Here is a 16,723-nt window from a genome sequence, read left to right on the forward strand (position 1 = left end):
TCAAATGGTCTTTCCATCCAGACTTAAAAAGTCAAACTACCATCAACATTTAACAACAGATATGCTCAAGAGAGAGCCATGCACAACAAATATAAAAAGGCATCAATGTCATATCAGAAGACATATATATATACAGTATATATATATATATATATATATATATATATATATATATATATATATATATATATATATATATATATATATTAGAGGGTGGAGATCAAATGTAGTGCAAATGGATCATGCTGAGCTAACAAGTAAAATATATAGGTCAATACTTCAGCTCAGGCAGAAGGGTAGGCTATACAAAATGGTTGAAGGTCACAGCAGGAAAAAACACAATGTCTAAGAACATGTTCAATGGACTTAGAGCACATGCAAAGGGACACCTGAGAGAATCAAGAGAGTCGATAAGAACAGTGTAAAGCAGACAGAGGTTTGCAAGGCTTCTCTATGATTTGTCTTGTGTATGATTCTACTGCACGTAGATCAAAACATGTCACTCTGCTATGAAGATTAACATTTACATTGGAAATGATTGCACAACACTAATGCAAATACTTTAAATGAGCACGTCAAACAGAGGTGGGATGTATAGGGGCACTTCAGGGTCACAACTACAGTTGGACATTTATGTTTCTCATGGACCCAGTGCACAAGTACATCTATTGTTTAAAGGCATACAAGTCACAAACAGCAGCACATGATCAATTCTTACAACATACAGAGAAATATGTACAGTATTTACAAAATTACTTCATCAACAAAATAGATTAGCATTATCCATCTGAAATGGGATTCAATCCGTCAGAAAGTGCATCATCCTTCAAATGTGGGTATCCATATTCATTCCATAGTTCAAAACACACTTTGATATATTTTATTAGTATTTGAATGATGAGACAATGCTACCCCGCTGTGGTAGGTTGAAGTAATACAATTAGGAAATGTCACAACACAGATCAGTCACTCCTTTTACATTTGCTCGATGTGGTTTACACATGCTCTATAGATGTACTGATACAGAGCAGGATAGAGAAGAATGTGGGGCAGATAGCAATACAATGAATTTGATTTGCTTTTATTACTTTTGATCTGTCAGGGAATGATTACTGGTGATCATTGCAGGCTCTGCATTAGGCTTACTGTTTGGTTTGGCAATCAAGGATAGCATCAGAAGATAACATTAACTTTCATGGAAGGCACTTTGGATAGAGTAGTCTCTAATGTTCTCAAGGATATAATCAAGTTTATAATTAAAAAAAGCAAACAATTTATGTCACTAGACTGTGTACCAGAGTAATTGTGGCAGAAATGGGATAGAAATGGTATTATAATTTTTCTGAGTGAGTATTCAGAAGGAAGACTTTGCTGCTTTTTCTTTTTTTTGATACCACGCCCTAAGATTAGCATATAGACTGGAAGCGGGGGAAAACAGTTAGCCTGTCTGAGGCCTGAGGTCAAATGTCGCCTACGGGCACCTCTGAAGCTCACTAGGCTACTCAATACGAGGTACCCATTGGTCGGACCAGTCTAGCGGTTAACCCTTTTCCAGGCTTTATCCTAAGCTAACTGTCTCCTTGCTGTAGGTTCATAGTTAGCATATAGACATACGATTGGCAACATTGTCTCTGCAAGAAAGTGAATACAGTAGGTGTATTTCTTAAAAGAGAAGGCATGGAGGAATATTGTTTCTGCCATTCTGCATGCCACCGATAAGCTGGTCTTACTGCATGTCACTGCACATATACGTATGTTAAAGCTGTAGCCTTTAATTGCTAACTAGAATACTACAGTGTTTAAGGAAGTACAGACAGGTATTTAACTTAAGTGGGCTTGTTATTGAAAAGCGAAAGCACATTAAAACACTATGAGTTATTATTGGTGTTTGGACCCTAGAGACATGAATGCAAAATGTAATGAGACAGGATGATACTTAGAAGACTGCAATGTTTCACCAGATGCTGTTAGATGTGTTACACTAACATTTAATAAATGTGGTTACCAGGGAAACACAGAATACACAGCGTCAAGAATATATAACTTACACATCGTGTGTATAAAGTATTAATCCAGAGTATCTGGCAGAGGCTAAGAGGCTGTTTAGGTTTTATACTGGCTGGTTTCACTTTATGCTTCTATAGTATTTATCAAGCAGGTCACAGACAGAAGATGTTAAAGTACGCACCAGCTGATGATATTGTATTATTGCTGATACAGGACAGAGCACAGGAGCCTTTCTACAACTATGGCACAGTTCAGTACAGTAGGTTATGTTGTTTTTCAGCGGTGTACCACACAAATGCATCGACAGTCATAACGGAGAGTTGGTCACTGTGACAATGATGTGTGTGCTGTCAGTCTGTTCTGTGGATACGTCCTCAAACTCACTCTGCCGCCATTTTCTCTATGTGGTCACTCAGCAACTTGTACTGTTCTGCAAAGGGGAAACACGTACGCACACACACACACACGCGCACACACACAGACACACACATTTTTTTTTTGCATAACAGGATTAATATTTTCACTGTGTATCTGAAATACAATCTGTGTCTGGATGCAGTGGGATCCACTCTCAATATAAATTAGGTAGATGAAGCACAGTGCACCTCAAGTCAAGGGATGTAATGTGAAAGACTCCGTTCCATTCTCAAACTCCACTCTACATCTCAAAGACTTAAAGTGAAGTTACAGTGTAAAATCATCCCATGGTCTTTTTTGGCAAATACACTCATTAAATAAGCCATCAAGACAGTTTCATGTTACAACTATTAACGGAGAAATCCAGTTAAGTCGCTCACAGCTCGGGGCAGTACGGTGAAGGCATTCAAACGTCTTTTTTAACCACTAATACTGTTCAAAATGACAGCAAACCTCTGCAGCAGCATGAGAAGAGTCCCTACACAGCAAACAAAGCACCAATGGGCTCCTTCCTTTGGGATTGACTTTGGTAATCCACTTGAATGGACTTTACTATGAGAGGAGCAGGTACAGGGGTCAGTAGGTAAGTCTTTAAGGGCGCACTCACACTGTCCTTCCGCACCGCGACCCGGGCTTTAGGGTACTAGTCCCCCCTCCCTCTCCCCCCGCGCCCCAGCCCCGTTTGTACTCACACTGCCTGGGCCTCGGCCAATACTTCTTGCTGTCCATACGCCATCACGCCGTAACACGTCACACGCATTGATGCGTGTGTGTGGCTTTGTTTACAAATCTTTCCACAGACCTCTGAGTTTTTGTGCGTCTTGTCGACTGTTTTCGAATATTTTCATCCGACCAAATCTGCAGTAAACACTCCACCTCCGCATCACACCAACGTGAACCTTTCACCGCCATTGTTGTTGTTGTTAAATGTGGAGATGAGGTCCCAGAGGCTCACCTGCAGTTACATCTTACCGCCAAAACAGCCGCTAGAAACAGATTTGGAAACTTATTGTGTATTCCTTTAATGCTTTACCTTCATTCAGGTTTCCAATGACTGCCTGCTTCTTTAGGAAGTCATTGCAGAGCTTCTTACTCAGCCCAAATGCCAGCATGTTATGAGTGAATGTCCTGAAATTACACACAGTACCAAACTCATATCAATACAAATGGAAACTATCGCAAACACAAGTTATGTTCTGTATCTATCACCAAAAAAATCTGAATAAGTAATAAGCAAAAGAAACAGTGTATTTCTGAGTAATTAGTATATAAAATGACTTACTTATTGACTTTTCTATTCTGCTTTATGACCAATCTATTAATTTATGATTTATATAAAAGGACAGATATCACATAAAGTTCCTGCAATGCCTACTTTCTCCCCAAAATGTTGTAGAGGCTCCCGCAAGGAAATTGAATTTCCAGTGCTTACAAAAACACGAGGGAGGTATACTTCTACAACTTTCTCCCCAGAATGTTGTAATATTTTATTGAGTCATATATTATTGCTACTATTGGTAGCAGTAACTTGTTTTACCACTAGGAGGCCTCCCAAAGCAACCTGGTGAAACTCCTTTCAGTGCTTTATTTCATTAGTTCATAGAGAACACTGTGGCAGCGTCCTCACCCCAGCTGGCCGAAGGCAATGTTCTCATCCATTTTGGAGCTGTCGTCCCTCTCCTCCTGGGTCATATGACTCCACTTCTCCCTGCAGCACAGACACAGTCAGAGTCATGTCTTTATTTGACCTTCGGCTTCTTTACACAAACAGGACAAGGGTGGGTTTAAAAAAATATCAGCTGTCAATGTTGTGCTGACTTTACGCAGCAACACCACAGACAGCACTGGTATCACATAAATTTTCAAACTGTTGGACAATGGGATCTTTCACCTTTTAGTAGTCTGTGAGCTTTAGAGGTTAAGGAAAAAGCTCTATTATCCACCTAAAATAAGTCATGACATCCATCCCTGTAACTGCTCATTTAGTGATGGGATGCAGAAACCGAGGTTCCAGTACACAAAAAAAACACATCAAACAAAACGAAACAAATTAACCATCCACCAGCAAAAGAATGAAACAACAAATGATTTATCTCAAGGGATCATCATTTGCACTGTGTTTTACTGTAAAATAAAAGTATAGAGCGGGGCATGTTATTCTGATGCACTGGTAACCTGTCCAGTAACCTGGAAAATGTTTCCGTGTGTGCTTCACCTTGTTAAAAAGAACGGGGTGAAGAGAGGATGTTGCTGGATTCTATACTACTTTCTATTTTTGTCTTTGCTGACGTCACTGAAGTATTTTTCTTTGCCATCATTTGCCTGAACATAAACACTACTGCAGTTCATAATGACAGTAATAAAGAGGATCACTTATTACTTAAAGGTTGAATATGGAGAAAGAGCAGAACACCGCCATCTAGTGTCGCAAGATCATAGTCACAACAACAAAAAATAACTCCAGCAGTGGGGTTGCCAGGTTGGTCAGACCCGGCCCAGTAGCCTACAGGAGACCAGAGTCTGTTTGAGCCTGTTTGAACCCATCCCCTCCAGCAAATCACACCATAAACAAGGATTAGAGGAGTTTGACTGACAGCTAGCGTTAGCCGTTCCAGCTAAGTAAAGATGAAAGTGATGTTAGCGATCAAGGAGAACCGTAGCCATTTGGGCGTGCGTTTTAATGGCGTTTCTCTCCTTTCTCTCAGTCCATGGAGTGAATGCTCGGCCTATATTGACTCTGGTTTTTGCCCGTCTCCGCTCACTCAGCTGCTGGGACGAATAACGCCCCCTTCACTGAGGCTCCGAAGCAGCTGCAGGATTGGAAAATCCATTTCACCCAGTGCCAGCCTACAGTAGCTGCACCCAACAACAGACAGCCCTGGCAACCAGCAAGGGCCAACACTATTGGCTGCTACCATGGAAACACAACGGGACAGAAAGTCATTGTCAACCCCGTTACATTTAAAAAAAATTATTAATTCAGACAAAATATATTTTTTTATGGAAAAGCAATACTTTGATTCTGTACCCCTCAAAATGCCCCGTGGGTGTATTTTTTCTGAAAAATACAGCTTTTAATAAAAATTCTACATATTCAACCTTTAATCGAGTGGATATACTATAAAACCAACTCCCCAAATAGATCATTCAGTGATGAAATCTTGCAATTTGCTCTGTTTATCTCACTTTTATTTTTATCCCTTCTACATTCTCTGTTCTAATGTTATAGTTTGAATGTTTCCCGGAATGCTCTGAAAACCCCCATATGTGAATGTGGTCATAGAAGCTGCACTCATCAATATTTTAATATATTGGGTAAGGTATTGGCAGGAATGAATAAGATCACATTTCCAAACTTCAGCATCAGCAATTGGCATGTTAAATTGTTTTAAGGTGGATATTTCTATTTATGGCATGTGCATCATATCCCTGCAATCAATCCACAATGGAAACATGAAAGCGTGCAGAGGTAGTAAAAAAGAGACAGGAGGGGAACATGCAGATGGAGGGAGGGAGAAGATATCACATGCAAGGAGGTGAATGCTCAAAAGATGCAGTGAGCTGTGAAGACGCAGAGAACACCTTTACACTGCAGTAGATCTGCTGCTCCAGATATAAACACCATCTCAGACATAATACAAGGTCTCTGTACACAATCAGGATATTTACTGCGGCCAGTCCAAAATAATTTAAACAGCAGCATGATGCAATAACAAGGTCAAGCACATCACCTATTAAAGTGAAATTCTGGCGTAAAATCATCCCAGGGTCTTCTTCCGTAAATACAGTCATCAAATAAGCCATCGAGACCATTTTTTTTGTGTATGAACAATTAACGTAGGTATCCTGGATGTGGCTAACACTGATTAGCTCGATTAGTTAGCTGATCAGCTATATGTCGTTTTTAACCACTAATACTGCTCAAAATAAAACCAAACCTCTGCAGCAGCATGAGAAAGGTCCCTACACAGAAAACAAAGCACCAACAATGTAGTTAGTGAACCCAGAGTTTATTAAAAGAGTGTTTTAAAGACTTACCTACTGGCCCCTGTACCAGCTCCTCTCATAGTAAAGTCCATTCAAGTGGTTTACCAAAGTCAATCCAAAAGTAAGGAGCTCATTGATGATTTATTCCAGCAAAACACGTAAACTTTGTGGTTTGTGTCAGTTTGGTGAAATATAAGTTAATAATAGATGTAAAGGATTTGAAAAGTCCCAGAATTTAAATTTCCCCACAGCACCGAAATGTCACGTGAGGGGTTGGGGGCGTGTGTTGAAGGGGCTACAGGTAGAGGTAGCATCAGACATAGCATCAGTCTCAGTGTGCTGGAATTTTTTGGTGAGCCTTTGGGAACCGAAGAAGAATGTTTATGCTGCCAAGAGAGTGACATTTTTCACCATGATGGAAGCATTAAATACTGCAACAGCTGTGTGACTGCTATGGAGGATTCCCCATCCCTCATCAACCAAACCATACTGGACACTTTTTATCATGTCCCCAGAAAAAACTGGAAGAGACAATGGATTTCTAAATAAATCATCAATGGACTTGCATTTGGTAATGGACTTGAACGTTCTTTACTATGAGAGGAGCTGATACAGGGGCCAGTTGGTAAGTCTTTAAAACACTCTTTTAATAAACTCTGGGTTCACTAACTACAACATTTTAATGCGTTCACCTTAATGCCCCGCGCTTATCCGTGTTAGCCACTTTCCAGGATTTCTCAGTCAATAGTTCAAACACGAAAAAAATATGGTCTCGATGGCTTATTTGTGTATTTGCCGAAAAAGACCCTGGGATGATTTAACGCCGGAATTTCCCTTTAATAGACAACTAAAACAGAGCAAGTGGAGTTGACTAGAGCCATGCTGTAGCATGCAGTGGGAATGCAGCGTTAGACAACCACAACATTGCCAACAGAAGCTAAAGAAAGAAAGTTCAAAGCACAGAAATATCATGATAGAAACCTGTAAAGAACTCATATAAAGCTAAACAACAAAATAAGGCATACTCTTAAAAAAAACAACCATTATTCAAACACAGTAATCATACACAGTAATCCTATTAGAAATAAAGCAAAACACTTCTGATTTATAATGGATGTGGAAATTATTGCCCTGCCGTGATCCGGCAGATTAAATTTTTAATCGATACACACACTCAACTCCTGTTCTCCAGTCTGAGGATTTACCAATAGAGACTATCCTAACACTGTTCAGTAGGTTGCGTATGACAAACTGCAAATTAGACCCAGAGTGGCACCTAAACCTTGAGTGTCAGCCTTCAGCACAGGGCTAAACAGGGCTTAAAACACTGGGCTGCTCTCACACCCCCTCTTCACCACTGTTTCTGTCATCCATCACATCTCTTTATAACTCACTCAGCTTTTTATGATCTTCACAAACATTCTACATGCTCCTTCTGTTTTACACTGGTTCTCAGTCACAACCATCAGAGCTGATGAGGAGGATGTGTCTTGCAGTCATATTAGAGGTCATCCATCTTTGCAACTATGGAGTTTGGAGTATGCCACTACACTAATCACACAGCAGACTTGTACCATGTTTTATCATAATCAATTAGTCAAAAGTCAGGTTCTAAAGTTTCCATAAAAAACACAATTAAAAGAGCTCATTAGGACTTCTGTGTTCTTATTCTGTCTTTACATGATTAGTTAATGGTTTTCTCTTTATTATAGTCTCGCAATTCATTGATTAACTGCTTTTTAATCATGCTGCTTCCATTTATGGCTTGAATTTAAACAATATTTTCTTTAATTTAAAGGTAACCAGTAAAGTTTTCTTGTAAACAAACAGTTATGTTTACATTCACTTTTTAACACAATGAAAAAGATTTTTTGAATATTTAGTGTCTATAGAAAGCCATGATACCCATTCGGAAAAGTCACTTTTTTTGTTTTACAGCCTGAAATGATAATATATTAAAAAAAAAAAAAAAAAGTGTTGGTCCCTATAGAATAACCATTCTCAGGTATGACCAAACACCTTCCAGATTACACACCAAGTTAATTTGCCTCCACCTGACATCAACTGTGTTCCTTTTGATTTGACTTCAGAATAAAATCAGCTGTTCCTTCGATTTTCCTTCAGAATAAAATCAGCTGTTCCTTTGATTTGACTTCAGAATAAAATCAGCTGTTCCTTTGATTTAACTTCAGAATAAAATCAGCTGTTCCTTTGATTACTTCAGAATAAAATCAGCTGTTCCTTTGATTTGACTTCAGAATAAAATCAGCTGTTCCTTCAATTTGACTTCAGAATAAACTCAGCTGTTCCTTCGACTTGACTTCAGAGTAAAATGAGCTGTTCCTTTGATTTGACTTCAGAATAAAATCAGCTGTTCCTTCGATTTGACTTCAGAATAAAATCAGCTGTTACTTCAATTTGACTTCAGAATAAAATCAGCTGTTACTTCGATTTGACTTCAGAATAAAATCAGCTGTTCCTTTGATTTGACTTCAGAATAAAATCAGCTGTTCCTTGAGGATTCCACTCCTAGTAGTGGAATGTGCATGGTAACACAAAGAATTCACCATGGTTGAAAAGATGCTTTCAAAAGAGCTCCAGGATAAAGTTGTGGATAGGAACAAGTTAGGGGAAGAATCTAAAAAGTTTCAAAGCATTTACCTATCCCTCTGAGGACCGTTCAGAGTATTGTCCAGAAGTGTAAGGCATATGGCACCACCCAGACCTGGCCTAGATCGGGCCGCCGCTCCAAACTGGATGACCAAGCCAGGAAAAGATTGATCAGGGAAGCTACCAAGAGGCCCATGGTGACCTTGAAGGACTTAAAGTCTTAATGACAGAGGTTGGTCGATCTGTGCATGTGACAACAATTTCACAAGTTCTACATGTTTGGCAGGGTGGAGAGAAAGAAGCCTCTTCTGAAATAATGTGTGTGTGTATGTGTGTGTGTGTGAACCCTACAGAATATCCGTGGATGGACTTGAAGAGTGCAGTCCATCAGCGCTCACCACAGAATCTGACTGAACTCCAGTAGTTCTGCAGGAAGAATGGGGAAATAATTCCCAGTCTAGGTGCAAAAAGCTGGTAGAGACAGATCCAAACAGACTGATGGCTGTAATTAAAGCTGATGGCTGTAATTAAAGAAAAAGGAGCCTCCACAAAGGATTACATCTGGGGACTCATCACTTTCCAACAATGCTGTTCTAGTTTTTCAGTTTTTAATAATTTTCAGAAATGTTGAAAAACATATTTTACTGGAACGTTGTAAGGAAAAATGTGTAAATCACACTGTAAAAATATATTTTTTTAATGTATTATCATTTCAGGCTGTAAAACAAAAGAGTGACTATTTCAAAAGGGTAACATGGCTTTCTATAGGGACTGTAGAGACCTGCACTGTTTCTCCATGTTTCCTTTGAGTCTCTGTGGCATGCAGGCTAATTCAGGCTAACTGGGCTACAAACTATTTTATTTTTGGTTCGGCCCGGTCTCGCTGTATCGTAGCTGTTATTACCGCTACTCATCACCGATCATATTTACCACCATAATTATTATCATATTCTATCACCTTAGCTGTGCTTCTTTCTACTATTCTGCTTTATTAACTGCTATAACATATGAGTCATATTCACATTACTATAGATATTATTATAGTTACTGTTACTTTGTGGTTGCTTGCATCTTTGGGACTGTCTCTCTGTCTGTCTGTCCCTCTCTTTCTCTCTCCTTTTTTTCCTCTCCAACCGGTGCAGACAGATGTCCGTCCTCCAGAGCTGGGTCTGTCTGACGTTCCTGCCTGTTATAGGGTAGCTTTCACAGAGTGTGGTCTATACCTACTCTGTAAAGTGTCCTGAGATAACTTTTGTTATGATTTGGAACTATGAATTAAATTGTATTGTATTGAATTGAATTGAACTGTGTCTTAAAACTAGAAAAAATATTCCTCTTTACTTCATAGACACACCACAAACCATCACATCAGCCTGCTGGCTAGTTAGCCCTCAGGGTCAAAGGTACCTGTACTTGTTTTGGCTAGGTGTATCAATTTTAAGTACAGCTTTTCATGTTCAGACTATGACCAAACATGGAAGAGCTATATACACAAAATATTCACTTCATTAAATTTCATACAGGACAATGCACATAAATCAACATGCCAGTGTTAGCCTGCTGGCTCATTTTCAATTGTAGTCCTTTGTTGAGATGTTTTGAAACCAGAGCAACAGGAAACAGCCAATACTAAAAATAACCAATACCTAATATTCACCTGACCAAATCTCTACCATGTAAGAAAATTCTGTTTTTGTTATCACCAAACAGAAACACACAATAGCTCTTTTAGCTATCTCAGCCCTTCACATTCATTAACTTTGCCATTAACAACCACTCTACCCTTGCTCTTCCTGCCGCTTGTATTAATTCATTTGACTAGTTGTTGGGCAGTGGACAAATAAAAGGACAGACCTCTCGTCTTTCTCTTCGTCCTGCGTCCCCCTGCCCGGCAGAAAGGCACAAGGAGACAAAGGGTTAAAGTCAACATGCAGAAAGAGGGAGAATAATTAGGGCTGGGCCATATGGTTAAAATCTTCTATCCTGATATAGGTTATGTCATATCTGGATAACGATACATATCACGATTAAGCATTAAGTGGACAATTTGATGACAAAACCAAACCCAAAATTTTCCCAAAGGCATTTCAGTTCATGAACTTGTTATTGTCAATTTAGATAACTAAAAGTATATCACAAAACCTCGATGTGATTTTTTTCACCATATCCTTTCCATTGAAAGTGAAAGACAGTCATGTATCATACTGAAGTATCGCCCAGCCCTAAAGAACAACAGTTAGTAGACAGGAAGAGAAGAGAAGAGAAGAGAAGAGAAGAGATGAGAAGAGAAGAGAAGAGAAGAGAAGAGAAGAGAAGGAAAGGAAAGAGAAGCAAAGCGAAGAGAAGAGAAGAGAAGAGAAGAGAAGAGAAGAGAAGAGAAGAGAAGAGAGAAGGTGTGGGCCATCAGGACATTATCAGCAGTAGTGGTTTATGTTGAAGCACTTGGACAATTGTCTTTAGAAACAGCTCAGGATCTCCGACCTTTATTTCATTTCATCGGACAGATACAGTGACACACACAGGAGCACACATAGAACAACAACCCACTTGTGTTTTAAAATATAATACTTTTTTCAATTTCAATGAATATATATTTTATATGTATGTCTAGTTTCCCATCCAGACTCACCTTGTGGTCGGTGATCTTTTCTTCCTCTCACAATGGACGGCATCAAAAAAAGCTGCATTCCAAAACCTTAATGTATGCCTGGTAGAGAGAACAGATGACATTATAGCCGAGGTTTCCTGCCTGACCTACTTCACTACACAACTACTTGAGATGACGTGGCTGCAAATGACAGCTGGTGATTGCAAAGAATGAAATCATATAATAATCAGCCTGGTTAAAGCTGCAACGTCTCATTTCTTGAGGCAAAACATGAAAGCACATGGTTACTAAGCTGTGATATGATTCAGGCCCTGGCACACCAAGCTGACAGTAAGCAAGCAGGTAACCCTCAGGAAACGCTCCCTTAATTCTCTTAAGGTTATATATTTAGCAATGTTTAGAGAACAAGGTTACCCTCAGGTTATGTTCCCTGAGGGTTCTCTGAAGGTTATATAAAAAAACCTTTAGGGAGCGTTCCTGGACTGTCTCTAAAGGCTTCACTCTCTAATTTATTGTACAATCACATTGCAGACTGCAGTGCTGATGTCATCATCCAAATCTCAACTGTCAAAAGTCCAAATGTATGTTTATTTTTTCGAGTGTGACAGTATTGAGCCGAAGTGAGGGACGACCGGGGAGACATGCAGGAAAGTAACCGTCCATCAGTATTTATGTTAATGCTGACAAATTGCTGCTTCTTTCAGGTGTCTTCCCACAGACCCTGAAAACTGCTGTTACCAAGCATCTCTTAAAAAAGAACAATTAAGACACTTTACTTATGAACAATTATAGACCAATATCAAACCTCCTATTCCTCAGCAAAATCATTGCAAAAGCTGTTTTTAAGCAGCTGAACAACTTCATGTTAATGAACAGCTGTTTTGATGTCTTCCAGTCAGGTTTTAAACCACACCACAGCACAGAGACGGCTCTTGTTAAGGTCTTCAATGTTCCATTTAAACACAGACAACGGCAAAATTTCAGTCTTAGTATTATTGGATCTCAGTGCTGCATTTGACAAAGTCGATCAAAACATATTACTAGGCCGTCTGGAAAACTGGGTAGGACTTTCTGGCACAGCATTAAAATGGTTTGAATCCTACTTGAAGGACAGGGACTACTTTGTGTCTATAGGTAAATACACATCTGAGCGGGAAAAAATTACATGTGGAGTTCCCCAAGGCTCCATTCTGGGGCCTCTTCTGTTTAATATCTACATGCTGCCACTGGCTCAGATCATGAAAAACAACAACATATGTTACCACAGCTATGCAGATGACACACACATCTACATAACTATATCACCAAGCGACTATAGTCCAATACAAGCACTGAGCAGATGCATCATGCAAATCAACGATTGGATGGAGCAGAATTTTCTCCAATTAAACAAAGAAAAAACTGAAATGATTGTTTTTGGAGCCAAGGAAGAACGATATATGTATATATATATATATATATATATATATATATATATATATATATATATATATACATATATATATACATATATATATATACATACATATATACACACATATATATACATACATATATACACACACATATATATATATATATATATATATATATATATATATACATACATATACATATATATCCATACATATACATATATACATACATATACACACACACACATATATATATATATATATATATATATATATATATATATACATACATATACATATATATCCATACATATACATATATACATACATACATATACATATGTATATATATACACGTATATATATATATATGTATACATACACATATATATATATATATATATGTATGTATACATATATACATTGGTCTTAGCATATCTGTTACAGAGATTTTTCTTGTCTTTTTTTTCAGAATCTTGCATTTGTACTTTTGAAAAATACTAGATCTTTTACCCCAAAAGCCCCCTAAAAACAAATAAATAATGGGGGAAAAAATCGACTCATGTCCACACTATGGCTTTAAAATGTGATGAGAGATAGAGTAGGCACTAATTACTTTTAAGGGGATCACAAGCCAATGACCACTGCTCTAGTTGAAGGGGTAGTACACCGAAAAGCAATTATTCCCAATGGTAACACAGAGTTACGGGAAAAAAACATGTCAACAGGTCAAAACGGATCAAAATATCCATAGAAACTTCTAAAAACCACTCATGTAGCATAATCCACTTCTCTGCTTTTGATCTGTACACTATGAATGTTATAAACAATATTTGCTAATTACGGTCCAGTTAATAACTAAATACAATGCTTACAGCTATGAGGAGGTGGTGACAGCCACTACAGTGGTATAGCAGTTATAACCGATATATTTATATTAACAAAGGTCAACACAACATTGTATGCGAAAGGATTCACATGCAGTGATAAACCCTCAAAGAAGTATTAACTGATTCTGCAGATCTGCTGTTTAGCGACTTTTTTTGGCTCATTGTTTTGGTTTTCTGGCTGCCAACTTCACTGCTCTAGTTTACTGACACCACTCAAATATGGGCAAACTCACTGGTGAACACAGTGGAGCATTTGGCGACTTTCATAATTGTCGTTTCCAGCACAAGAATATGCTGGACAACATATTGAGCTAATACACGGTAATGCTCAGTACCCCTGTCTTCAGAGTTTCCTCGGCTTACCAGATGGGTTGCTGCTTCAGGTGGGTGTACAGGTACACCTTCTCTTCTTTCTTTTCATCTGGAGCCTCAGACACTGGGATGGAAGAGAACACGACGGGCACTGGTCCAGCTTAATTTTGTTTATTGTTATGTATTTTAATTTTGACATTTAATGTATTTTCCCAGAGTCATACAGGTATATTGTTCTACATACTGTATTTATTTTTACATTTTCCTCATATTTATTATTCCTACTTATATTTGACTGTATATGTTCATCTAATTACACTGCCATTTTAGAGATTTGTATGAAGTAGCACAAACAGTAGCATTTTGATGTTATCCTGATATTTAGCCTAATCACATAATTATTGTTTTTCTGATGAGGCGAGTGTGGATCTTGGTTTTGGCTATATTATTCAATGTTGTTCTATGTAATTATGTATATTGATATGGTTCCTGATGATGTTAAGTGCCTCGCTAAGGCATATGCACACAGGCTCTGCCACTGATTGACTGAAAGTTCATTGTCTCTGACAGGTCTCGCCTGAGGAGGGATTTTCTATATATGTTTGGGATGCTCCCCCTTTTTATCCTCTGTTATCTGATGAAAGTCTAAAGAAAACGTTGTTCTGTTAAATTCTATTAAAACGGACAGTGTTCAGGAATCTTCTCTCCTCTTAAATCACAGTAGAAAACCGAACACAGAAGTGGAGCACTGTAATAACTGCAGATGTTGGTGCACCATACCTGGAGATTTGGGCTTCGTCTCAACTGCGCTTTCCCCATCCCTAAAAAAGAGAGTGAGGTAAAGAAAAACAGAAAGGAAAGGAAATTGTAGATGACTGTGTTAGTGAAAATAATTTAAAGAAGGAGATGTGTTTGCTCACTCAGACTTTAGAGTCACTGAGCTCCTCAGTTTGCTCTCTAGGCCTCCAAAGAAGCCTTTGACGTCTGTCTTAGATGTGTTTTTGAGGAGGCGCTCAGCGGCATCCTTCTTCACAGACAGCCAGGAGTTAGCCTTGTTGAAATACGAATCCAGACCAGCTGCAGGACCACCACGATCCAACAGCTCTGAAGGAGACGGTTGGGACTTCCCTGAACAAGAGAAGAGAGTCAAAATGATAACATCTATGCGTATATGGCATGCATATTTCAAAGCCCTACAAGACAAATGTGTTTAAACATCAATTTGTTGTGGTCTGAGGCATTACAGACTGGACAGGCTGATAAACTACACAGAGTACAAATTGTACAGTTTACAGACATCTCCTTTCAACATTTACCAACTGCTGCATGGTGTTGAGACTTTGAAGCAAGGTTAATTTTACAGGTGGTCACATTATGAGACACCATAAGACACAGAAAAAATGTGCCTGTCTGAAATCTGTTGAAACAATCAGCTTCATCTTAGCCAGCTGCAACATAGTGAACTGGAAATGAAACCAAAACTAGGGTTGGGCAATTGGATGAATTATCATCTATTGACGTTGCCAAACACATTGATGGTTGTTTTTAGGACAATTTTTTGGGGCAATGCTTATTTTATTCAGCTAATTTAGTCTGGAAATAACGAGCTGCTGCTTAGAGTTAACAAGGTAATAATGCTCTGGTCTTAGTTTGGTAAAAGAGAGAACCATGAATTCAAAATGTGCACAGTTGTATTTTTCTGTTTAATAAGGAAAATAAGTGTGGGAATGTACAAATGTAAGCAGGCTACATCGTTACAGCTTGTGAGTGTATTTTGTTTATTAATTCTCACGAGAAGCGAGACATGAGCATTGTGTCATCATGACAGGAAACATTTACTGAACCAAAATAGTTTTGATTTATCAGAAGAAATCCAGAGTGTTTACGTATCGATTTTATTGATTTCATTTCCCTGCCCACCGTAATGAATGAATCTGCCTATGGTGACATAGATCTCACACTGTGTGCTGATCAATCCACATAGAAATGGCTTAAAACAGCTGGATATTTATGTTCCAATGGAGTTGGGAACATAAATAAAAACAGAATACAATGATTTGCAAATCCTTTTCAACCTATATTCAATTGAATACACTACAAAGACAAGATATTTAATGTTCAAACTGATAATATTCATTGTTTTTTTGTAAATATTCACTCATTTTGAATTTGATGCCTGAAACACGTTCCTAAAAATCTGGGACAGGGGAAACAAAAGACTGGAAAAGTTGAGGAATGCTCCAAATTCCACAGGTGAACAGATTAACTGGAAACAGGTGGAACATGATTGGGTAGAAAAGGAGCATCTCTGAAAGGCTCAGTCATTTACAAGCAAGGATGGGGCGAGGTTCACCACTCTGTGAACACCTGTGTGAGCAAATAGTCCAACAGTTTAAGAATAGTTACAGTTTGAGAACGTTTCTCAGCATACAACTGCAAAGAATTGATGGATTTCATCATCTACAGTCCATAATATC

The 16,723-nt window shown here is 38.5% G+C and overlaps 1 protein-coding gene across 2 annotated transcripts in view; it reads right to left on the reverse strand.

Moving 5' to 3' along the window:
* Nucleotides 1-218: 218 nt before the first annotated feature.
* Nucleotides 219-16,723, reverse strand: part of kiaa0513 (KIAA0513) — a 38,470-nt gene continuing 21,965 nt past the window's right edge. For both annotated transcript variants that reach the window (XM_083915983.1, XM_083915984.1), the window contains exons 6-12: nucleotides 15,167-15,374; nucleotides 15,027-15,067; nucleotides 14,298-14,370; nucleotides 11,651-11,728; nucleotides 4,052-4,132; nucleotides 3,458-3,552; nucleotides 219-2,437 (exon numbers count right to left, since the gene is read on the reverse strand). In XM_083915983.1, coding sequence (XP_083772109.1) covers nucleotides 2,388-2,437; nucleotides 3,458-3,552; nucleotides 4,052-4,132; nucleotides 11,651-11,728; nucleotides 14,298-14,370; nucleotides 15,027-15,067; nucleotides 15,167-15,374 — 626 coding nt within the window. In that variant the 3' untranslated portion in view covers nucleotides 219-2,387. The remainder of the gene's footprint in view (nucleotides 2,438-3,457; nucleotides 3,553-4,051; nucleotides 4,133-11,650; nucleotides 11,729-14,297; nucleotides 14,371-15,026; nucleotides 15,068-15,166; nucleotides 15,375-16,723) is intronic.

Source organism: Echiichthys vipera, assembly GCF_963691815.1.
Source record: "Echiichthys vipera genome assembly, chromosome: 7".
NCBI classification, from domain to species: Eukaryota; Metazoa; Chordata; class Actinopteri; order Perciformes; family Trachinidae; genus Echiichthys; species Echiichthys vipera.